The sequence below is a fragment of the Chlamydotis macqueenii genome, chromosome 9, assembly GCF_036417535.1.
Source record: "Chlamydotis macqueenii isolate bChlMac1 chromosome 9, bChlMac1.mat, whole genome shotgun sequence".
In the NCBI taxonomy this organism is placed as follows: domain Eukaryota; kingdom Metazoa; phylum Chordata; class Aves; order Otidiformes; family Otididae; genus Chlamydotis; species Chlamydotis macqueenii.
Genome location: NC_141564.1, coordinates 9,293,137 through 9,318,330, shown reverse-complemented (window position 1 = coordinate 9,318,330; position 25,194 = coordinate 9,293,137). Strand labels below are relative to the sequence as shown.

The 25,194-nt window shown below is 48.1% G+C and overlaps 1 protein-coding gene across 1 annotated transcript; it reads left to right on the top strand.

Annotated features, from left to right (window-relative positions):
* The first annotated feature begins 1,495 nt into the window (after positions 1–1,495).
* On the top strand, positions 1,496–23,278 carry KY (kyphoscoliosis peptidase). Its single transcript, XM_086754567.1, has 12 exons — positions 1,496–1,628; positions 2,660–2,722; positions 4,991–5,053; positions 7,130–7,204; positions 7,384–7,425; positions 8,137–8,187; positions 10,140–10,222; positions 10,623–10,731; positions 12,876–12,993; positions 17,980–18,168; positions 18,765–18,955; positions 21,328–23,278. Exons 1-12 carry the CDS (start codon positions 1,496–1,498, stop codon positions 22,227–22,229), a joined length of 2,019 nt encoding a protein of 672 aa, XP_086610693.1. The 3' UTR covers positions 22,230–23,278.
* Positions 23,279–25,194: the final 1,916 nt, after the last annotated feature.

Genomic DNA, 25,194 nt, shown 5'->3' with positions numbered 1-25,194 from the left:
TCGCCATGTTACGGGGAGTTACATGCAATGTCCCATCCCTGATGCTCCCCTCCTGGCAGGGATGCTGCGGGCACCGGCCAGGGGGTCACAGAGGGTGCAGGACCACGTGAAGGTGCACCAGCAAAGCTGGATGGAGGAAGGTTCCCCGTAGCCACCCGTGCTATTTTTGGATCTGCTGAGGAGCTGCTTAGGGCTGGATTTGCAGGCAAGCATGGGGGCATATCGGCTGTCTGTGCTTTGGAAGGGGCTCAGGAACAGAAAAGGGGCAGGGGATTGGGAGGGAACAGGATTTATATAGACATCCATGGGGAAAACCTACGTCTGCGAACATGAGTAACCTAACACCAGGCAGTAGTACCAGCTCCTGCCCGCAGATCCAGGACAACAACTTCCCCAGCCCACAGCTAGAGGAACCCACAGCTCTCACACTCCGGCCTAAAAAGCACTCACGACACCCATAAAAAGGCACCTTGACAGCATCAAGCCCCCAACCCCCCCCCCCCCCCGCCAGCCAGTGCCTCCCGTGTCCCCACAGCCCTTCCTAATGCTGCAGGCCAGTCCTTCAGCCCACAGGTGCTATCGCTCCCCCGGGACCACCGGCCAAGCTGGCCGGGGCTGGCAGCGCGGGCGGGACGGGGGCCAGCGGTAAAATTAGAAAGCGTCTCCCTGCCAGCCCCTTCCCTGAGCTGCAGGGGCCAGCTGAGCCCAGTTGCTAACCCACACTGTAACCCTTCTTGTACCCCATTTTGTAGGGCTGGGAGAGTTTCTAGAAAGCCAGGCATTTGCAGGGCTTTCCCTTTTTGATTAGCAGTCTCCAGCTACCCCAGCGATGGGCTGGCAGACTGACGGGGGCAGAGGGAGGTTGCCGGTTTTGGCTTCTTTGGGACAGTCCGGCTTGCACCACGCAATTCCCTCCACCGCAGTCACTTTGCATGCCGCGCAGCCCTGCGAAGGCTGAACCCTCCCCGCCGCAAACAGCTGCCTGTGCCCCGTTTCCAGCCCCTTTCCCCCTGCCGCAGCTGCTCCCCTCCTCCTGCAGCGGTTATTGTTCTTATTTATACTCCTAAGCATCCTTTAACTTTCCGTTGGGAGAGAGGATCAGAAGAGAAAGCCTTTTAAGGATTCCTGCCAGCGCCAGGAAGCGAATCCCCCCCAGCGAACAGTGCTGCTGGGGGATTTGAGTGTAGACAAGTGCTTAAAGCCGAAAAGGGCAGAGAGAGGGGAGGGGGGAACCAGACCCCCCCCAAGCCGAAATGCAGCTCCTTCCTCTGCTTTAGGAAAGGGATCCCTCCTGCGATTTCCTTTCAAAGGTGACTTGTAACCTCTTCATTAGGGTCGGCTTTGGCAGAGCGCTCATGGTGCAGTTGGCAGGGCCAACCCGCCAGCGCTGGGGCTTGGGGGGGAGCGCGCTTGCCTTTCCAAGGGTGGAAAATAAACACGCCAGCTCGCAGCAGCAGCAGCTCCGCGGCAGGACCGGCGTCCCAGCCATGCTCTGATGGGTACCATGGACTTTAAGACAGACGCCAGTGCAGTAACAATCAATGTGCTGCTTATTGTCCACCCTGAGGAGGCGGCGAGCAAGCAGAAAGGGCAGCGAGCGGGGCAGACGGAAGGTGGTCGGAGCTCAGGTAACGTCCCGGCTGCGGTCGGTGCGAGGGAGGGGAGGGCAGCAGGTGCAGCACCAGCTGCCCTGTGGACGGTGAAGCGAAGCAGCAGTTTCGGGGCAGGGTTTGGGCTTCTTCCTCCTCCCTCTCGCTCCCATCTTTTCCTCTGCAGGCGTGTTGCAAAACCCCCAAATGTCAAACTTTTTGTGTTGAAACCCAGCCTGCCTTCGCTGGTCCTCCTGGTGCAGGAGAGCCCTTGCTCGTGCCACACCGCGTGCAGCACGCTGCTCGGTGGCTGGCTCTGGTGCGGGCCACCCAGGGTACAGGAGGAGGTGACATGCACACAGATACTAATCTGAGGTCCACGTTTGCACCTTGCTCTGCCCTGCAGTGGCCCTGAGATGCCACCATGGGCTCTTTCAGCTGTGCAAGGGGAGCAGGGCGAGTGTTCAGCCATTTCACCCCAGACCAGTGCCTACTACAACAGACTGCAGGGGCAAAACTGTTTTTTTGAAGCGTGCCTAGGCTTTGTCTCCAAGGATGACTACCCTGAGCCATTTATAGCTACAGTTTGGGACAGTTTCCCTGGCCCCGCTCCTCTCCCTCAGGGATCTTCCAGAATGCTAAAGCTGTGCTCTGCAACTGTAAGGGGACCCTCTTGGCAGAAGTAAAAGGAGAAAAAGGAGTATTTCTGCTCTAAAACCTTGGGGAAAAGCTGGATTTTCAGGCAAGCAGTTCCAGGCTAGCAAGGATAGGCAGAGCTAACGTAGGAGTTGTGTTCATGCTTCATCTAACAGGGCATCCAGCACCTACCCAAATACGAGAAAGCCCTAAGGAAGCAACTTAGAGACGGACTAATGCACTTTCTTCCTCCCGGTGTTTTACGCTCTAGCAACAGACACTGCAGACGAGACAGGGAAGGTGGATCGCAATGACACCTCGGTTCAGCAGGAATGATGGGTTACATGAAAGGTTCTGGGGTGCTTGGCCTCCAGGCAGTGCCAGAACCTCAGTCCAGGAGGACAGCCTGCCAATCTCACGTTTATATTTTATAGGTTTGCATGATGATGGAAATGGAAACAAGAGATCACAGCCACCCCAAGGGAGAGACCTTAACGGTAAGTCATCTTCTCACTCTACTGACAAACTAACCACAGAACACAAAACTTGTTTGCGAGCTTTTAGCACCCAGCTGTGCCTCTGGAGCATAAACATGCTTGAAACAGCCCATCCCTTTCCAGCACTTTGGGGGGCTTCCATGGAGATGCAGGGAGGGCCTCGGGCCATGTGCCTTGGGAAGTGTCCCCTCCAGGCTCTCCTGCGCCCCATGGCCAGGACGCACATGGATTGCACTGCAGAGCCCATGCAGGGCCGTCTGCAGGGGATCCTCCTGCAAGCTGCCATGGAGCTCGCTCATGTTTCAGGTGCACGGAGCTCTTGTGTTTCAGAACCAGCTGGTGGCAGGGGAAATTCAGTGCCCCCAAATTGCTCAGGTTGCAGATCAAGCTTCCAGAGACTTTCCCAGCACTCCCACAGCTTAAGCAGGGTCTGGTGTGTGCAAGAAACCTTTGGGGTTTCAACCAATCTGTCCACCAGCCCTTCCTGCATCTCCCTGCTCAGAGCTTGCTGAGTGCAAGGCAGGTGTGACCGCTACCCAGGAACGACATGGCCGCTAGTCTTGAATGTTCCTCTGCCAGTTCCTCACCCCTCTGCCTCAAAACAGTTCAGAAGGAACATCTGAAGGGGTTACCCCTGGCTGTAGGCAGCCAGGCTGCAGGACTGCGATGCAACATGACGCAGCAGCTCCCGGGGAGGGGAATCAGATCATCCCACCGGCTATCCTGGTAGTCTAAGCCTAATGTGATGCCTAGCAGAGAAAGGCGGGGGGCAAAGGTAAAGCAAGACAATGGATAATTCTCATGGTACCAAGCAGTGGATTCCAGTTATACCAAACTGGAGCTTTGCCTCCACAGGCCAAGGAACAGCAGTACACAAAAGCCATTACGACGCTTAATAGGAGCCCCTCTGAAACCCGTGGCGAGCTGGCGCTCACAGGCTATTAGCAAGCAATATTTCATGGCAAGATACAATTTGGGGTTTGTTTGGTTTTTGTTTGGTTGTTTTTCTGGGTTTTTTTTACAAATCTGACTATCTCAGACACCAGATAACAAAAGCCTCCACTCTGGGAAGGAGATATTCAACACTCTCGCTCCTCTGTCATGCTTAAGAGCGTCTGCAAGTGGAGCTGCAGAGCACAAGCCAGAGCCTCCATTATGAGCAGGAGGACCGTATCAACCATTTACCAGCTCAAACCAATGGCAGGAGGTTTTAGAGCACATATGGGAAACCTTCCCTTGCAGCTCTACCTTAGGCACAATTTAAATCCCCGTGAGGATTACTAAGGAAATCAGACGCCTGAGGAGCAGGCAGAGCTCTCACTCCTCTAGTATCGCAGGGGTTAACGAATTCCCCTTCAATCAGCTGTGATAGCATCTTGGTGAAGCCTCTGACACCACGGAGCAGCTGGTGCTGCTGCAATATTTACAAACTGTATTACATAAGCCTCGCCCCAATCCCACCCAGGCACACCGGCTGCGGCCCCACGCCATGCCGCAAAGTCCCATCATTCACGGGCCTGATCCTTGTTGGGGCCACAAGGTACGAATGGTACGTGGCCTTCGGGATAAGCCGTGAAAACCAGGTTTCTTGTGCTGGTCTTTGGTGGCTGGCAGGACAGGGATTCCATGACACTTTGAAAAAACAGTGAGGGATCTCCCTGGCGTCCCAGCCAACGTCCATCCCGCCTCCAGCAAGGCCTGAGCATCCAAAGCTGCGCAGGAGCTGTGGCTCTGTGTCACCTGACATTTGCTGACCGCCTTGGCTAACTCTCAGCGCAGCCCGCAGGAGTGGATTTATGCTGCCCTCAATTCCCCACACAATTCTCCATGCACCTCCCTCTGCCGCAAGGACCCTGGGGCCAGTCGGCACTGCTGAGGTGGTCAGGGGCTCCCACAACACAGAGGGGAGAGATAGATGAGGATGAGATGCTGAGAACCACACCATGCTCCCGCTCAGGGACCACATCACCTCCGAGCCCCCTGCGCTGCCCTTCCTTCCCACCCACCTCTCCAAACACACACCAGCCAGTCCAGGCACCCTAACCCCCCCACCTTGAGTGGCAGCACCTGCTCCAGCCCTTCCCCAGGCTGGAGCATCCCTCTGGAGCAGGGCCAGGCGCCCCTGGACCACAAGCAATTGGGCTTCGAAGTCGGAGAACGGGACCGGGCTTCCTGTGTCATTACTTACTTCACCGCTGAGCAAAGGCACGGATTTAGTCGACCTCCACCCTCTTCAAGGCACTGAGATGTTTCTCTTTGTACAACCAGGCTGGCGAGTCTCCAGGGAGCCCTGTGAGCAGACGCAAGCCATTACTTCTCACTCTAACGAAGGTAAGCGGAGACCCAAGGGATAATGGTTTTTCAAAGCAGGGCTTCAGTCAGCTCCCGCTCAAGCTTTTTTTAATAGTAAAACAACCCCAGAACACCCCAAAACAGCAAAAAAGCCCCACACTGACCATTTTGTGATCTTGAGCATGAAGGGGAGCCTGGAGAATCCTTGGGTCTGTCAGCATGGATGTGCAGAGGTGGGTCCTGGAGCACCTGGGTTCCCACCATCCCCCTGACCACCAGGACACAGCATAGATGTAATCGGAAAGCATGGTAAGAACATGCTCCTGCTGATTACAGATATTCCAGTCCTGACGGAAGGGTGCGAGGCCTGGAAGAAATAACATTGGCAGAAGTTTAGCCTAAGACAGCTGGTTGCAAAAGTCCTTTCATAGGGGAGACCCTTGCAAGGAGCTATCCCTGCACGAGAGCAGGGGCAGTGATGGGCCAGTCCTGCCCCAAAGCACTCACTGGCCAAGGACGGGCCTGGCCACAGAAAATGAGGAGAAGAGCAAGTATTTCTTGATGAAGGATGTCTTGATTAGGAATAGTAAAAAACATCGTATAAACTTCAGTAACCATTTTGTACCATTAGTATTTAAAGCAATGGATGTAGCACTTTGAAAATTTTCGGAGAATTTTATTTTTTCATTTGTTAAATGCCTTTTAAACTTACTGGAAGAAGGCATTCATCTTCATTAAATTTGTTTCTTGAAAACAAAGAATTTTATTTTAGGGGGAAAAACTAAGAAAGTGGAAGTTGGCAATAAAACTCACAAAAACCCAAAGATAAAAATAAACTTGAGAAATAAAAAAGGACCTCTGAAAATATAAAAATCTTTAGGAAATCGTACCGTTTGCACAAAGTCATCCCTTTGAGAAACAACTTTGTTTTATCTTCAAATTAACTGACTAAATACACCAACCAGTTCTTGACACCCTGATATCTGCAATCATCTCGGAATTGGAGTCAAGCTTTGGGATTTAAAAATGGGGTTTTTAACAGTTTTTGCAGTCTTTCTTGCTTTCTGCTGTTGGGCTTTAAAGGACATCAAACTTTTCTGCATAATCACAGGAGATAAAAAACTTTTTTTAAAGTTAAATTCTGCGGAAAAACTTATTCTTTGATGAAAGTGCAGATTTCTACCTCATTAGCTGGTTCCAAGAGCTGGCTTTCAAGGAAAACCCCAAATGTCATGAGACTCTCGATAAAATTGTAGGAGGTAGCACATACGATCGGATGGCAGCCCTGAGTTGCACTAACATCTTGACCTTCGGTCTCCAAAGTAACCTCTGATCCGAAACAGGGAGCCCACGAGTGCACTGAGGTCCTCCACAGAACCTGAGGGGTTGCAAAACCTTCTGAAACACTTGCCAAAAAAAATGCAGTCTCTTCCAAAAAGCTCAGGTAATTCTTATAAGACACCCACTAACTTTTGTCCTTGTACTTCTCTCTACGAAACTTCAAATGCAAGACCCCCCGGTTTCCATCGGAGGCTGCTCTGGAACATCACGGCACGCAGAGCGCCAGTCCCACGGCACGCCTGCCCCACAGCCGGCTCTGCCAGGATGCTGCCTCTTACAGGCAACGGTCTCTGCCAAGGATTTTAATATCACAAGTCAAACCATTTTCATAGCTCTGAGCCTTTTTCTGTTTGATTCCAAGAAAAATCAATGAAAAATTGATTCTCTGCTTACCGTATCTCCATCAAGAGCTATTTAATATGGTGATAAACCTTTTTTTTAACCTGCCACATAATCCTCATCAAGGACCTCTGCTTTATTTATGATTGGCTTTAGCACCTTTTAGGCTATAACGGGCTGTCTTTTGTTTTTTGAGAATTACAAATCACGCCAGAGGTGACCAGAGGCTTTCTGACCGTACAGTTTGTCTTAAGGGCGCTTTGTTTTGCCTGGAAACGCAGGCGCTTTGGTACCTTTGCAATGGCCAGAGCTGCTGTTTGTTTTGCTAAAGTTACGAGCTGGTTTGAGCGATGCCTCAGCAGACAATCCCGCCCTTCTCCTCCACCTCTGGGTTAGCTTGCCCTTTCTCGGGGAGTTTGCCATTGTTTCTTGCAGGAACCCAAATGACAGTGGAAATTCATCCCAAGGATACCACCCCACAACTCTTCAAAAAACTCTCCTTTGGAAAAGGTACAGCCCAGGCTTTGAATCTGGCGGAGTGGGTGAAGGGTGGGAGGGCAAAAGGGCCGCATCCTTCCCTTTGCGGAAGCTGAGAAGGCAAGAAGCCTGGCAGCTGGAGGAGATGCTGTGCCCCGCGAGCCAGGATGGGGGTTGTGGTGATGGCACTAACCATGCCGGGGTTGTTGCAGGTCCCCGGAGGCTGCCCAGCCTGAGAGGTCAGGACAACAAAGGTGAGGCTCTGCTCTGCCACAGCGCGTGTCTCCAAGCCATCCCTGCCCCAGGAGGCTGCTCCCAGAGGAGACAGGCTCCCTTCTCCCTGCAGGGGCTCGAAGCTCTTGAGAGGATGCCAACTCCTGTGCCCGCTCTCCCTGCCAGGCAGATGCTGCTGGAGCCTGCCCACGCCTGGGGCTTGAGGAGCAAAATCCTTCTGCTCCTCCAATGAGTGGGTCTCCTCCTCCTCCGGCCCTGGGATAAGGCGGACGGTGACAGTCTGGGGGCCCCAGCGTCCCTCAGAAATCCCCCAGCTGCCACAGAGCGCTCTGCAGGGTTATCATCTAACAGCTCTGGAGCTCAGCTCTCCCTTCTTCCATGCCTGGGGGGGTTTGGCCAGGTGGTGGGCAGGGGTTAGATGTTCCCAGCCCTTGGGCTAGAACAGGAGATGCCTGACTGCTGGGGAACGCGGCCTCTGCAGAACCCCAGGACGGCGGGGAGGGGTCACAGAGCGCACTGCAGTCCAGGCAGCTTGCTTCATCCCTCTCCCCTCGGCACCCACGCTCTACAGGGTGGTGACATCCATGTCCGAATACAATGGAATGGGCAAAGAAAAGCCTCAGTTCCAGCTTTTTCCACCCAGTCCTGCTCCCCAGAGTCACTTATTTCTGTTTATCTTTTTTTCTCCTGCCAACAACCCTCATCTCACACTCCCTTCCCCAATTTTCCAGCTTTCCAGAGGACTGAAGCCCCACGGCCACCAGGAGGAAAAGACCTGCATGGTAACTATCAGCTGTCCCCTCACCCCACGCTGGTGGGGCACAATGTGGGGCAGCCCCACATAGGAAGCCCTTCAGTCCTAGAAATAGGGCTTACCCAGCTGCAAGCCTAGACTGAAGTGCACGGACAAGGGATTTAATTTCTGTTACCACAAGTAACATTCAGCTTCCCAAGTCCCTGTTCACCAGGGTGGCAGATGAGGGTGGCTTTGGGAGCATCACACATGCCCCAGACCTTCCCAAGGCTCCACACCCGAGGCAGGCTACCGCGCAAGCAGGCATGATGCGCACTTCTGAACTGCACAGTGAGTTACTGCAGATCCCGCATCTGCAGGGAGCCTTTGCAGCTATAACCTGACAAAGATGAAAACTGATAACCAATTTTTAAAAAACCATCCCGTTCCCAAAAGGCAAAAAGTAATTTTCAGAGCTGAGGAGAGTGGGAACCTTTAAACACGTAAATCTGCTTTATCTCTCTTTAGGTCAGCCTAATAGCCCTTTTCGGGGAAAACCAAGAAAAACAAACCAGCCTGTTAAAGAAAGAGATGCCGTGTGCCTACACACTGGTTTTGGCCTGGCACGCCGCACCATGTGGGCGTGGGATCGGGATGCCCCATAACCCCTCCCTGGGGCAGAGGTTTCCAAAAAGAGCAGGGCTCACCTTAACAAAACACCTTTGCAAGTCAGGAATAGACTTTCTGGCCACCTGCCCAGTGGGCTGGAGCTGGCAGCAAAGGGGCCAGAGCCCCATTTTTAGGAAATGGAGAGGGAGCAGGAGATAAGTATAGATTTCAGAAGTCCTGTCGGCTTCCCAGCTAGGGTAGGATGCTCTTGGAGACTCTGCTGCATCCCACTCCCACCAGCACTCACTGGGCAGGCAGCAGAGGGGCATCATACTCGCTTAGCAAGGGTCACAAATGAAGCAGTGCGCAACCAGCCAAAGCCTCTGTGCCCCCACACGCAGCCCACGGCAATTCGCTTCTTGTCACCTCTCTCCAGGCAAACGCAGCTCTACAGCACCATTCATTCACTTCTCCCAGCACTTGGGAGTCACACAACAACATTTTCACTTCAAGATCTCTTTTAAATCCCCTTTTTCCAGAGAAATAACAACCCTATAGAGATAGCTAGAAAAATCTCTTTAGCCCTGAATGGCTTTGACAGCACATGACAGGGGGAGAGATTGCTGGGGAGCTCAATTCTTCTCTCCCCAGCCCAGAAGAAAAGGCAGAGCTGAGCAAACAGCGATCCCAGGGAGACGTCCAGCCGATACGTCTGTGCACCGAGCTATAGCTGGATCACTCGGGTGGCTCACTGATGAGAGAGAACAGTGTCAGCTCATTCAGAGGCTGTTAAAAAATAAGTTATCTGATTAATTAGGGCAAGTTGTTAACCCTTTATTCACACTGAGTAGAATGGGCAGCCTACAGCCTGCAAAGATGCAGAGGGGCAGGCACACCAGGTTCAGTCCAATGGGTTCTCATGTGCCTGAATTCACGCAGAATCGTGGCCCTTTACCATGTAAAATAGTCATCAATTTCAGCACAACTACTGAAGAAATGCAGCTCTTTGCTGAGTTTTTTTAAAAAGTCAAGGTTTTGCCAAATTTTCCACAGCACAGATTTTCCCCGATACTCCTGCATTGTATCTTGTGCACCTCCATACAATATCCCGGGACTTCCTGTGCTGCTATAGAGTGTCAGAGAGGCAGGGCTACCTCCTGCTCCAGCATTGTCCAAATTGTACCAGACTAGACTGGATGGCTCCTGCTTTCCATGCAGCTGGCAGGGACCTTCTGTAAGTGCCCTCGTGTCCTCTGCTCCCTAAGCACCCACTGATGGATGCCTCCGTGGGTTGGGCAGGAGCTCTGCAGTGTCCCCTCGTTCAAGCGTACAACCAGGAAAAATATCTCCCCGTCTCCCTTCCCAAGACAATGACAACTCATTTCTTCCCAGCATATCCATGGGACAAATCCTCTTTGAAATCCATGCCAGTAGATCTGCAGCAATTTGAGAAGCTGGATGCCTATGCATTAAAAGTAAGTCTTGCTTTTGCCTCTGTCCTCCTCCTAGCTCCCCTGCAGGGATGGTCCTGAAACCTAGCTACCACCACTAACACCACCTTAGTCTGAGCTGTCGGGGCAAGCACCTCAAAATCTTCCAAATAAGCAAAAAAAAAAAAAAAAAAAAAAAAATCATTTCCCTGCAAACATCAGCAACAGAGCTCCCTCTCTAGGAGGGAAACTATGACCAAAAATACTTGCTCAAAACGTGGAACTACAACCTTGTATTTCTATTTTTAAAGAAACTCGAGTTAAAGCAGTCTCCTGGCAGGTGGGGTCTCACTAGCTTCAGAAGAACAAGGGAGCGGGGAGGAAGGGAGATCTATCACAGCAATTTCTTCACCACAATCTTGCAATGCTTCCTCCTTACAAACAGGTAAACATCAAGAACAGCGTAGAGGAACTCGTTAAAGCCCTGCTTAAACAAGCCCGGACTGATCTAGAAAAAGTCCGAGCCATATGGATGTGGATATGCCATCACATAGGTAGGCTGAGATCTTCAATTGAGAAGATAACGCTTTTGTTGTCACCCTCGTTGCGCTGCTGTTGTGGTTTTATGTGTATCTTGTGGGTTAGTTTCACGTGGTGGGTGGGAGGAAGGCTTTCTGGATGTATTCATCCAGAAATGTAGTCAGAGGTTCTCTCACCACCTCTGTTCCCGTATTCACTCCCCCAGCCCTGCCAGGCCCTGCAAGGTTTGTGTGTAAATGATTTCTTTCCACATGATGGATCTGTAACTCCTACCCAACCTATTCGAAGATGTGTCCATAAAAGTCCTTATCATCTAAGCAGCCGGAGCATCAAGCCAGGCTGCCAAGCACTGGAGACTTGGTTGTCACGTTCAGAGGCATCCAATGCCACCAGAAATTTCATCTCCACCACTGCCCCGAATCCCCGCAGCCCCCACACAGCCTTCCCCAGAGCACTCGACATCCTGGTGCCTTTGCTCTGGGAGGGTCTTGGCATAGCGTAGGTACCACCAGGAGCCATCAAGCTGCCTTGCCCAGCTCGGTGTCATCACAGCTGCTCCTGCAGCTCCCCCATTCTCTTGCCACCCTAAGCTCCTTGGTGGAAGGAAACTGGATCTGTGATGTGATGCTATTTTACATAGCGCATGCAAAAATGTTTCTTTCCCATTAACTCTTGGGGGAAAAGGGGAAGAAGTGCAGCTATTCTTTCCCTCCCCTTACGCATCCTGACGGACTCTGCTGCAGTGCAGCTTGCTGGCAGAACAGGCCAGCTGACGGAGAGCGGAAGAGCAGTGTGGGAAGCACTGGCCTAATCTCACACCCACTGAGATCAGCAGAGCTTTGCCAGCAACTGCATGGTTAGCATAGTGAGGTCAATCCCAAGCAGCTTTAATCTTGCCCTTAAATATGCAGACTGCTGATTTCACTGCATTTCCTGAAACTGGGCATTTGACTCATCCCAGCACAGGGCTCCGGGCAGCCGTTGATCATTTAGTCTTTATGCTATTAACTCATTTCTGCCTGGCCCAGATTCTGCTTGGGATGGCCAGTCTGGTTTGAGTCGGTCCATTTACCTTACACGCACTCACAGGATGTCTCTGATCCCCGACAAGGTATGCTGTGACCTCCTCATAAGATTTTTTTAAGCCATTTTGGCCCCGGTTCTCCTTTCTTCCCTGCCTGCCTCTGATGGACTTCTTGCAGCAGTAGCACTAAAAGAAATTATTTTCTTTATCATTCCTAGTATAAATACAGAGCCACGTGCAGCCAGCTAGCTCTCCAAACCCTTCAAAGTGCTCTGCAGCTTTGCTGGTGGCCCAGTGAACAGCCCAGGTCATGGAGCCAGCCCTAAGGCAGCTGCCAGCTGAGCTCTTAGATAAAAGAGAAGCGGTTGCAGCATTTCATCAAAGCACAAATACAGTGTGTTGCCAGCTTTTTTTTTTTCCTCTTTCACAGCATTAAAGGGAGGATGAATCAGCTGATGCAGCATTCCTTAAAGCTTTGTCAGAAAAATATGTTCGTATTTTAAGAAAGGGGTTATGGACATGACCAAGGTTGGTTGGTATTGAATTAACCTTCCCAGACCAGTTCCTCAAGCTCTGTCTGACGGAACCCTGCTGTGCTGCTTTTCTACATTCATTCAAATTAAGATTCCCTACGCTTCCAGGTATTAATATGACTCACTTGCAACAAATCATTTCAGGTATTTCCCAACAAGTTAATTTCCAGGAATTTTTAATACAAATTGCTTGTAAAGAGTGCAAAAAGCTCAGTGGTTTCCTTTGACCATAAAATGAGTCTGAGTCCTTCAAACGCAGAGCTCTTTGCACTTTACCAGGACCTCTCAAGACTGCTGTTCCCCCTCCATGAAGGCAGACCCCTGGGGAGACCCTCTTTCTCTAAAAAGCTAAGTTTTCCTCCCATTTGGATTCAACTGCTGAATCCTAGGCCAGGCGTAGAACAAACAGTGATGAGAGATAGACCTTGTCCCTCTCCCTGCACCAGCTGCCCACAACATCCCTGTGCAGCACGAGCCACGGCTCGTTTCTCATTGCTCGCACTCACAGAGATGAAAAGCAATCCAAGCGTTGCTCCTGCTGCCCATCGATCCCATTGCCTCAGGCTTTTGGATGAACTTTCGTCTGTGTTCCCTCCCGCAGAATACGACGTAGTGGGCTACCATAACAAAAGCCAGCTGTCGAGCAAGCCCATAGACGTGCTTCAGAAGGGGAAGAGCATTTGTGAGGGATACGCTGGGCTCTTTGAACAAATGTGCAGGTAAATTAAGCTCAGAAACATTCAATGCCGGAGAGAGTTAACATTCATTGTCATCTCTGTGCCTATTCTGTCTGCCTTTGCATTGACTGATGTGACTTTAAGCAGGATGCGGAACTTCAGCTTTCAAACCGTGCTGTGGAGAAACAGCAAGTCCTAGAAAGGTCAATTTTGCTTCCTCCTCCACCCCTTCACCCCCGCCCCCAGCATAATTTACTTGGTGCCATCTGCTGAGCTTCGCATTGCATTAACATAATGGCAGATGAAAACACAGAGCTAATTTGGTTAGAAGAGGCTGGGTTTTTCCTTTGAGTATCTGTATGTGAAGGTTAAAAGCATGGCAAAACTTAAACAAGAAGGAGTGTTGTCTACAACGTACTCCAGTGCAAGAGGTAGGCAAAGTCCCAGACGGAGCTTTCCCAAAATCTTCTGGAGATGCCCTCTCCCCTCCACTAGAGAGGCACCACCGGGACACTGCCCCACGCTTACCGCACAGCATTTACAGCAGTCAATCTCAAAGCATGTCACCATCAAGGCCAATACTGTAATTCCCATTTTATAGCTATGTTGGCATTTAATGACTAAAATACATTTTCTGCCTACAAAATCTTATTGACTTCTTCGAGGATTAGTTGCACAGACAACCGGGATTCCCCCCACAAAGGAGTGGAAGCAGGACTTACCAATCACAAAGCCATTTCGCAGCAGAGGCAGCCCCTTCCTCAGCAGAGAGCACAGGCACCTTGCGTACGTATGCAGCGCAAATCCCTCCTCTCTCACATTTCTCCAACCCAATAAAGAAAGGAGATGGCAGTTGTGCCAGGCAACCCTCAAGCACCACAGCAAGGAGCAGCATCTCACCTCTCATAGCTTGTTTGTCTTAGAGGAATAGCAAAGGCTGGCAAAGAAGGTGCCTGGCAAGTTTAGGACCAGCCTTATGTAGAAGAGTTGTCCAAGAGGAGAAAACTGGACGTGACGACTCCGGGACACAAAATTGGAAAGGGTCTCCAAACTCCAGATAGCAATGGTGTACTTTCCTAAGAGCATGGGCTCACAAGGTGGCTCTCCCAAGGAGCACCTTCCCAGCAGAGCAGCTTCCATTTACAAGTTACCTTTGGAAAAAATTAAAATTAATTCGCTTTCTGCGCAATACAAAGAGATTTGGGAAGGTTTTCACCATGAAACAAACAAAATCTACAGGGAAAAGGATGTTTTTTTTAAAACACCGTGCCAGGTTCTGAAGTGGTGCATGCTTCCAATCAATAACATATCCGCGATACCAGATCTTGCTTTCTAAAGAGTAAAATAAAGAAATAGGATGATGAAGTTTGAATTTATAACTGCATCTTATGGAAGAGTTATTAGAAGTTAGAACTGGGGGAAATTTGCTTCTGTTCATTAAAAAACATATGTTTAGTTCATTAAAAACATTAATCTTTCCAAGGATATCTTTTACTATTTATAGGCTCTGTTGATTTATTCCTCCTCTTAGTTCCTCAGTTCCAGGTTGATTATTCATTTTGTGATTGAGGAAACCTCCCAGTCGTCCAGCCTATTACTTTTGTCAAATGTTAGGTAAATGTTTAGCTCTTTTCCTGAAAACCTGTAACCAAAAAGACAGCTCTTTCTTGAAAGACGATCTCCTCATCCCTTTTTCTTGTGCGCTGTTCAAGTCTTATGCTGAGTCTAAGCATAACGGCAAAATGCAGAGAGCAGTCATCTTATATAAAGGTTTTTCAGAGCCAAGTTTTGGGGGGGGGGGGGGGGGGAAAGTCTTTTAACATGCCTTTTTTTCCTAGCTCCTATTGAGACAACTTTAACAAACAACCCAATTTGCCACTCACCAGGAGTCCCCCCAAAAGGTCCCACCGAAGTCAACGGCTGACACTGATTGAGTCCTACTTGTCCCAGTGCCAGCAGAGAGAAGATTTTCTGTTGCAGACACAATGCTGTCACCTCTGACCACAGCTTTGGCAGCCAGACTTCTCCCCATTAGCTGAGACTCCTGTCAGAGAGGAAAGGTGGGCATATATAATAGGAAGCTGGTCACAGAACATCAGTTTCCAAACATCAGGCATAATAATAAGAAAGCAAACACAGGCTTATGACCAATATTTTAGCAGCATTTATCATGATTTGGCTTCTCAGCTGACAATCAAACTCAAGGAGGTAGTGCGGCTAAGTGAATCAGGGAGTGTAAATTCATTAATTGAATTTAGGGCAGAAACTCGCAGTCCAGACCTGGGGAGAAACTCCCTTACTAGAATTAATGATGAAGAGCAAAACAACTTTAGCACAACCTCTGATCGTACCTCCTACAGTGACCATGTAGTTGCTCCTTATTAATAATTAGGCTGCAAATAATCCAGGTTTCACATATTCTTGCTTTCCCTGTTTTCTGTAGTCAGTAACTGTTCCTTCCTTTCAGGCACAGGAGTGTACACCCAGCTACCACAAGTATAAACCATTCTGTCTCCCTCTGGAGAAACGAGGTTTGCTTCTGGTTTAGATGAAACCATCAAAGTCAACCTGAAATCAAAGGGAAGAAGGAGCCACTGAATTTCAGTGACACCTGTAGCAAGATCCAGATTATTCTCTATTCTTTTTGAAACAGAAGAACAACTTAGCTTTTCACCTCCTTCCTGCACCAATTCGATGTTGCCAACTGTTTCATTCGGTTCTTCCAGTCCACCTTGTATTTTGGTCATCTTCTACCATCACATTGCCACTTCAAGCGTTTCTGGAGATCTTCTGAATCTTCTCTCTGCCTGGTTAATTTATCTGTATAAAGTCACTTACACAAGAGCAGAGACATGATCCCTCTTTTCACCAACACAGGATTGCTCTTCTACAGGATGTTTTATCCTGGTTTTTTGTCTGTCCATTATTAGAGAGACCACTGTTCAAATGTTCTGACCTTTCTTGTGGGAACTTTGAACACATCCAAGCACAAACTCTTCTTGCTGCTTTGCTAACGTTCACCGTAAGTGAGAGCATGCAGAGTATGAAGGGCAGAACTACTCCCTTAATGTTCTCTCTGTATGTCCCAGCTAACAAGAATGTCTAGAGAAGCCTAGAAGGATTAGATGCCAATCCCCATGAAATTAGTGGGAATTTGGTACTTAGCTCCTGTTAGGCCCCTTTGAAACTCCTAGCATCAAATCTTCCTTAAAGCTCCCAGGTCAGTTCCTGGTCTCAGTTACATCATGTAAATCCAAGCTCTCACCAGTCTTGTCAGTGGAGTAGCTCCAGATTTACTGCCCAGCTCCACGTTAGAATTTGGCTCACAGGCGGCTGCGGGCTGGCAAAGACTTTACAGACCACCTGCGACACCAGGTTTCTCAACGGCATTCCTTCCAGTCCTGCCACGTTCATTCGGAATACCGCGTGTGACAAGTAGCGTGTCGCTATCACTGCATAACAGCCCACACTGAACAAGAACTGGCTTGCATGCTCCCTCCACTCCTTTGCTGTCCATCTTTATCGGGGATGGGGTACTGCCATGTTTCTCCTCTCCGAGTAAGTTGTTCTTCTTTCTGCAGGCTACCCAAGGTAAGCTCTCAGCTGGCTCTCAATCAGCCTTTTGCAGTTCTGATTCTATTTTTCATAGTCTTTCTGAAAGAATTTAAGAATTTAATTTGATACTCTTAAAGAAAGAGTATCAAATAACTAAGTCACACAAAGACGTCCAGGTCAGAGTTTAGTAAGTCTGTATGAGATGCTGAAGTGACCACCTCCCCTTTAAACCAGCATCATCTCTGCAAAAAAAAAAAAAAAAAAAAAAAAAAAGTGGTCCTCCCTACAAGCACTACTGCACTGCCAGTTACCAGCCAGTATCTGTTATCAGACGTCAGCTTTTTAACCACCATGCTAATTTTCTTCCCCACAAATAGCACTTTTCTTCTGAGTTAAAGCCACATGATGCAGACAATCTTGCTCTTGAAGCGTGCACAGTTTATTACTTAAAGTAGCTGTTCCATTTAACGTACTTTTCAATGAAGAGGAAAAATGTCAATATCATCCTACGCAAAAGACAATGCTCTAACTGAAACAATTTTAGATTAATGCTGAAATAAGATGTCCGTGTTAGAATCCATTGCTATCCATAGCAGAGAGCTTATTAACACAGTGCTTATTTAAATCTTATTTACACATCAACACAGGTATTCATTATTTTTTTAAAAAGTCTATTTAATAATTTGTACCCTGGGCAAGCACAAGCTCATTCTTTAAGGAAACTAAATCAGCATCCACAATCCCATGAGGTCTAAGATATCTTAGTTGGTGTCAAACACTGAGTCTACTGTTACAGAAAGAACACAAGCATGAACAGACACACTTTTAATTTGTAATTACACGGGCTAATTGTGGACAGCATCAAAAGGATTCTACTGAGTAATGAGACAGAGAGTAATTAAGCACACTTCATCTTTGTCATCCTCCTCAAACAACGTTGAATTGACGGTGCATCAGACAAAAAGAGAGAATATGCAAAAATGAGAAAAGACCCTTCCTCCAGTGGGACGCTCTCTCAAGCACCTGTGCAAGGATTACAAGAGAAAACAGCCCCTACCCAACACCTCGGGCATCATCACCTCAGGCTACTCTCGCATGCCCACCCACATGAAGCCATTCACTTGCACAGCCCAGAAAAATACAGTCTCTATATCATCTTAGTAGTCAAAGGGGAGAACTTGCCTGTCTCTAGATGCAATAACCTAGACATTCAGCACGGTAGTCTGTCATCAGGGTCAGAATTTCAAGTTTTCAAAGAGAGGTACACTTGCACGTTTAGCCATTTAAAGCTCCTAACTCCACTGGGACTCAACTGCAAGGAGGCACCTGAGGAGCTGATGAAGCTGGTCCACTTGACTACAGGACTGAAGTTCAGCAGACATGCTGGACTTTGTTCCTCACGTTCTTCCACAAAAGTACACTGAACAGCTTAAAACAGAAATCTCCTGCTGCAATCTAATTGTTTCCTTTTAGTATTGCAGGAATCCAGTGCATGAAGCTGTCGGGATATTCTAAGGGATATGGGTACAAGATGGGGCAGACCTTTACAGGGGACTCTGACCATGCCTGGAATGCTGTCTACCTTGATGGAAGGTGGCATTTACTCGATAGCACCTGGGGAAGTGGTGCTGTGGACGATTCTTTCACCAAGTTCACCTTCAGGTAAAGAACCATCCTGTATGTTAATACAAAAACCTACCTCAAAGGCAGAAGAAAGCTGATAAGTGTGATAAGAAACACAAAAGAGTGACAAATTTTAGGTCCCACAGCAAGACCCAAAGCCCTGAGCAAGGTATCTGGGCTGCCTATACCAGGGATGGAGCACGCACCTGTAGAAAGGCAGTGGCCCTCAGCAGCAAGCCACCTAATTGCTAAAAGTGAACTTGTTTTGCTTATCACGTCTTCAGTTTATGCAGTATTATGTGGCACTTGATTCATAGTTTTCAGCTGTCTGAGAGGAGATTCCTCCACACCTTCAAACAAGCAGTGCCTCCCTCTTTCTTCAGGAGCCCATGGTTGCAGGGGGTAGTGCAAATACCCTGGTTTTATCCAAAAGCTCAGCATGTGCCCTGGAAATGGAAGATCAAAGCTCAGGTTCCTTCTCTGCCTGGAGAATTTAAAATCCACCAACCTCAGTTTCTCAGCAGCCCAAAACACTCCGACTTCCTTCTGCTGAAACCATCACCACTGTGCAGGGGAAGAATTAACTATTCATAATAATTACTAATTTTCCTTTAACCTCTCCCTTCTTCTTCCAGGTACAATGAGTTTTATTTTCTGACTCACCCGGCTCTGTTCATTAACAATCACTTCCCAGATAACAGTAACTGGCAGCTTCTTAAACCAACCCTGACACTGAAAGATTTTGAGAACAACAGGCTGCACAACAGTAATTTTTACATGTTGGGCCTGCTGACCGCACACCCGGAGACAGCCGTCATCCAAACAGGTATCAGCCTGGGAAGCCAGGGGAAGCTGCAGAGCATCCTTCCTTAGGCAGCCCTGCATCTACCACACATTGTCATGCATGTAATGAATCACACTTCCAGCTTGGTTCTGGCAAGCAGAGCACACTCAAAGCTCTTGGGGCAGAGGAGGGTCATCTTTCTTTCTTTTCTTCTTTGCTTTTTTTTCTGTTCAAGCTGTGAAAAATTGTTGTAGCACCTGGGTCTAAAAGAAAGCCTCAGTCAGCAGCTGAGGATCAGTTTCTCTATCAGCCAGCATCAGTCATGTAAAATTAGATTTTTTTAATATTATTTATTAGCAACTCTGGCATGAAAATGAGATTAAAACCTTTTACAATGTTCAAAAAGTTTTAATTACTGAACAAATAATAAACAGGCACTTCTTTATGCAATACTGAGCACCCCGAGTAAGTCCAGCAGCTCTTTTAACATAAAACTATTCAGGTAACACCACTGAACTACAGGGCCCACAGATAAGATCACCTTCCTCAGATTTTAAGAGAGCTGCAGGAATTCAACAGGCTAATGAACGCTAAGAACACAGAGTAAAAACTTAAAGGCAACAATACTTTAGGACTTAATGTTGTCTTCAAGCTTTTTAGGAACAGGCTCACAGGGAGGTAGATTATCTCACAGCTATGTGCTGGAGGGGTTCCTGCACTTTCCTCTGAATTCTCCATATTCTATAGGACCACAGCTCCATTTCAGTTTATATCAAAATAGGATCAATGCACACCTTCAAAACAAAGGCCACTCTTCATCTCATTCTTTTTGAAGGACACTGGTCTAAGCAGACAGCTGACAAGCTGTCAGTTGCAGCTCTTTCTTTTAGTATGACTTTTAATGACTCCCATTTACAAGAAAGGTTGTAAGGAGGATCCGGGGAACTACAGGCCTGTTAGCCTGACCTCGGTTACAGGGAAGGTTATGGAACAGATAGTCTTGAGGCAGATCATGCGGCATGTGCGGGATGGCCGGGGGAATCAGGCCTAGCCAGCATGGGTTCATGAAGGGCAGGTCCTGTTTGACCAACCTGATCTCCTTTTATGATCAAGTGACCCATCTGCTGGATGAGGGAAAGGCTGTTGATGTGGTCTACCCAGACTTCAGCAAAGCCTTTGACACTGTCTCCCACGGTATTCTCCTGCAGAAGCTGGCAGCCCATGGCTTGGGTGGGTACACTCTTGGCTGGGTAAGGAGCTGGCTGGAGGGCCGGGCTCAGAGAGCGGTGGTGAATGGAGTTAAATCCAGCTGGCTACCGGTCACAAGTGGTGTTCCCCAGGGGTTGGTGCTGGGGCCTGTCCTCTTCAATATCTTTATTGATGATCTGGAGGAGGGCATTGAGTGCACCCTCAGTAAGTTCGCAGATGACACCAAATTGGCTGGGAGTGTGGATTTGCCTGGGGGTAGCGAGGCCCTACAGAGGGATCTGGACAGGCTGGAGAGCTGGGCTGAATCCAATGGGATGAGGTTCAACAAGACCAAATGCCGAGTCCTGCACTTCGGCCACAACAACCCCAGGCAGCGCTATCGGCTTGGGGCGGAGTGGCTGGAGGACTGTGTGGAGGAAACGGACCTGGGGGTACTGATTGATGCTCAGCTGAGCATGAGCCGACAGTGTGCCCGGGTGGCCAAGAAGGCCAACGGCATCCTGGCTTGCATCAAAAACAGTGTTACTAGCAGGAACAGGGAGGTAATTGTCGCCCTGTACTCGGCACTGGTGAGGCCGCACCTCGAGTACTGTGTTCAGTTTTGGGCCCCTCACTGCAAGAAAGACATTGAGGCCCTGGAACGCGTTCAGAGGAGGGCTACGAAGCTGGTGAGGGGTCTGGAGCACAGGCCTTATGAGGAGCGGCTGAGGGAGCTGGGATTGTTCAGTCTGGAGAAGAGGAGGCTCAGGGGAGACCTTATAGCTCTCTATAACTTCCTGAAGGGAGGTTGTAGTGAGCTAGGGGTCGGCCTTTTCTCTCGTGTAGACAGTGATAGAACTAGAGGCAATGGTTTCAAGCTGCGCCAGGGGAGATTCAGGCTGGACATTAGGAAATATTACTTCTCGGAAAGGGTAGTCAGGCACTGGAATGCACTGCCCAGGGAGGTGGTGGAGTCACCGACCATGGGGGTGTTCAAGAAACGTTTGGATGTTGTGTTGAGGGATATGATTTAGCTGAGAAGTATTGGTGATGGTTGGACTGGATGATCTTTTCGGTCTTTTCCAATCTTGATAATAATTCTGTGATTCTGTGAAATATTAGGGAAGTAACAACTTATTGGGACAGATTAGTCTTCCCAGAACAGGGTGCACATGCAAAAAACGTACTAAGTCTCCTATGCACTTTTTTTTTTTTTCATTTCATAGTAAATGGAAAAGCCTCTGTATCAGTGGATTGCCGTTCTGCCACGTTATTTTCGTTTAAGCTGAAGGGAACAGATGAACACGGTTTAATGACTTTGAAAAAACATGGAATGAAGCTGGAAATCTACCCACAGAAGACAGGGAGTCAAAAGCTGCAGATCTTTGCCAAGCCCTCCAAAGCCTCAGAAGAAGTCTACAACTGCGTGTTAGAATATGTCGTAGAGTGCAAGTCTGTGGACAAGGCCATGCGCTTCCCGAAGGACCTGCATCAGCCTGTTGGACCAAGCTGGTTCACAGAGCGGCAAGGGTTCCTGAGGCCATCACACCCTGACCCCATCATTCACACCAACGACGGGCGGTGTTCTGTCACCTTTACCCTGGGCAAAGACATAAGTGTCTTGGCCTCGCTGCACTCTGACAACAGCAGCCTGACAGAGGATATGAGAAGGCGGCACATCATGCAAATCCACCGTGGGAACCAAATTGAGTTGAAGATCCATCTCCCCCACGCAGGGAACTTTGTTCTGAAGATCTATGCCAAGAAGAAGTCAGATCCTGGCAATTACGACTACATCTTCAACTACCTCATCACTTGCCTGAACACTGAAGTGAAGTGGCCAGCTTTCCCTCAGAGTTACAGCAAGTGGGTGGAAGACTATGAAATACTGGAGCCGCTCTCCGGCTTGCTGCCGGCAAATCGCAACGTTCAGTTTAAACTAAAAATGCATGGGATAGCAAAGGTGCTAGTTCAAGCCGAGAACGCTTACCCTCTCACACAGAGCAGAGGCTACTGGGAGGGAACCTGCAACACTTCAGGATGCAGAGAGGTGTTTGTGATGGTGCACGAGAACGCTAACCACAGCTTTTACTCACATGTCCTGAAATACGAAGTTGAGACCCAGTAACATCCTCTCCTTGTTCTTTCACTCGCCTGCATGAACCAACATTTCCAACATGCCCAAAACCAATACAGCTTTAGGAGGTCATTCGCTCTCTTGATCAAGTTTGTTCTTTCAACACTTGCAGGCTTTTACAAGACCGAGGGCTCAAAGAAGTTCAAAGAAGCAGAAAATCCTGTTATGAAGGGAGCAGCAGTGGAAGAAAAATAAAACCCTCACCTATGTTTCAGTGATACTGTCCAGACAAACATTTTGAAGAAAACAACTGACTGTCTGGCTGCAGGTCATTCAGTATCAGCAGTGATCACTGGTTTTTAAGTTATGGACCATAAGAAAAGTCTTACAATGGCTACTCCAAGAAGAATCCACCTAGTTATGGGGCAGGATGCAGAAAGCACACTCTGATTTTGAGCAGCAATATTGGACACGCGGAACTTCAGAGTATATAAACTGAGTTTCTGTATATCTTTAGTCAAGTTGCAGAATACATCCCAGGACAGAGACATGTTAGGAAGAAGATAGAACGTGAAGTTTTCTCGTGCACTTCATTGTCTTACACATTTAAGTGGTACTGCGAAATGACTTTTTACACAGACTCTTAAATACAATAAACACAATCATTTTTACCTTTTTATATTAGAGTATTTGAATTGTAAACACTTCTTCTGCAATATTAACACTGTAATCGTATCTCAAGCATATAGGTGTTTCCATAATGAAAACTACAGTAAAATGGAGAGTAAAGTTATCAAAAATCACACCTTACTCCAACTTGCATATGCAATACTGCAACTAAAGAACTTAAGGGGTTATGTGGAATAGCAGGCTGAGTGACATTATTATCATGTAAAAAATTATTTGGTGCTGTACTCTTGGAAAACCCCAACATGCTCAAGGCAGAAGTGATCTTCTAGTGAATCTCATCACAAATACGTGTCATAAGATCAAGCAACATTTTCATAAAAGATTCAGATGTCCGTAAGCATTAGCATGACACAAGAGATATTATGTTTGAGCTTGAATTTAAAATAAACCTGTTATGTTTTTGCATTCTATTTCATTGACCAAATGATATTAATTCCTTTTCACAAAGCTGCAGTATTTTCCACACAAAATATGTGGGTTATTCCTACACTCCCCTCCTCCTCAGCAACTGGGTGGCAGAAGTTATACACAACAGCAAACTGCCCATCTGCAGCAGGCTCACTGCCTCCAATCCCTCCTACGTTACTCACTCTACCCCAGCAACCGGGCTTGAGTCCCGAATTTCATCAAGTTCGGTAGTGCACAGGGTACCTGGAGCCATATTCAAGAGGCAGAACTCGGTGAGGACTCAGGTTACTGCAGACACGAGTTGCAAATACAAACACAACGTGTAAGCTAACAAAGCTTGCTCTAGGATGCCAGGAGTACAGCAATGATTTGGGGTTTTTTTCTATACTTGGAGTCAAGGAGGCTCCATACATGACATAAAAGTAGGTATTAAGTCCTCCCCCAAACAGCAAAGTGCCTTTGCCCTCAAAAATTGTCAGCAGCAGCTCCTCCCTACAGGAACACTCACAAGCCTGTAGTCCAGCAGGCATCCATTCCCTGGACAGCAACAATACTGAACTGCACAGATGCAGATGCAAGAAAGACTTGGGGATTTTTTGATTGCCTAGGAGCTTGAAGGCTAAAGCAAGCCTTGTCTGTAAGCACAGACAGCCCTGGTTTATTTTGGTGCCTAGCAGAAGAATTCTTTATTCTTAGATCCTATTTTTCAGATCAAGGAGGACACGTTTCAGTAGCTTTCATTTTACAGGTCAAGCTGATCCAGTCAAATACGTCACTTCTTACAATGGGAGGATAAGGAGGCATCCCAGAGAGCTTAGGAACTAAAGAAACCTACTTTTTTCCACATAACAGGGTCAAGGATACGAAACTATATACAGCCTTCATGCAGCCAGATACTTGACGTTGACTTACACGTATACAAACAGGCACAACGAGCGGGGCAGCCATGGTAAAGCCTCTCTCCGCAGAGCTACACAAGTATGAATGCGGTCCCTGCTCCTCACCTCAAAGACTCCCTTTCACAAGGCCTCTCTCTAACCCCAAATGCTCTACTTCTGTGTCAAGATGGCAGAGGGGAAAAAAAGCTAACCCAAGGGAGTAGAGAGGACAGTTTATACACTGCTGTCCCCTACTCAGCAAGATCTTGGGGAGTATTCCCTCTTCCCCCTGCACAACACTGCAAAACCCAGATACCTGCAATTATACTCACGTATACAGGCACAAACATACTCATTTAACCCTTCACAGTAAACAGCGACCCAAAGCACTGTCACACCTACAGAAGAACATCTGTAGCACTCTAAAGACAGGCAGAGTCTACAACAGCTTCCCACTTCCAAGATGCTAGGTTGGTACAAAAAGAAGTACTGCAAATACATTTCCACATTTTTGTTTCAAACAGAAAACAAACATCTGCCTCAGCCCTGCAAATGTGTTAAGAAATTCTTTGCTGCTATGGAAGGCAGGAGTTCAAAGACACAAAAAACCTTCTCCAGCTTCATTAATTATAAAGCTGCCAGGGCCAGGTGATTATTCCAAGGGATGTTTGACACTGCAAAGGTAGAGAAGAATGCCTGAGAAACCCTGCAGCCCCAGATAAAAGCAACTCAGAAGTCTGTACTCGCTGTGACATCTCCCTCCAGAATAAACAAGTCTTTTTCTCCTCCCTGTCATAAAAAATGCACATTCTTCAGCATACCCAAGACTCTAACACCAGGAGAACATCCCAGGAACAGACTTCTCAGTTATCTTGGGACTACCAGCTCTCCTATTTCAGCTGGAGCTGTCCCTTGGCAGGCCTTAGGATAGAACAGTTTTTGTAATCGCTACACCTCTCAGAGGCACAATTACTTAGCACTATGAATTCAGATCACTCAGTTTTGCAAACATCTTGTTTCTCAGTGAAAGTAAATTAAAT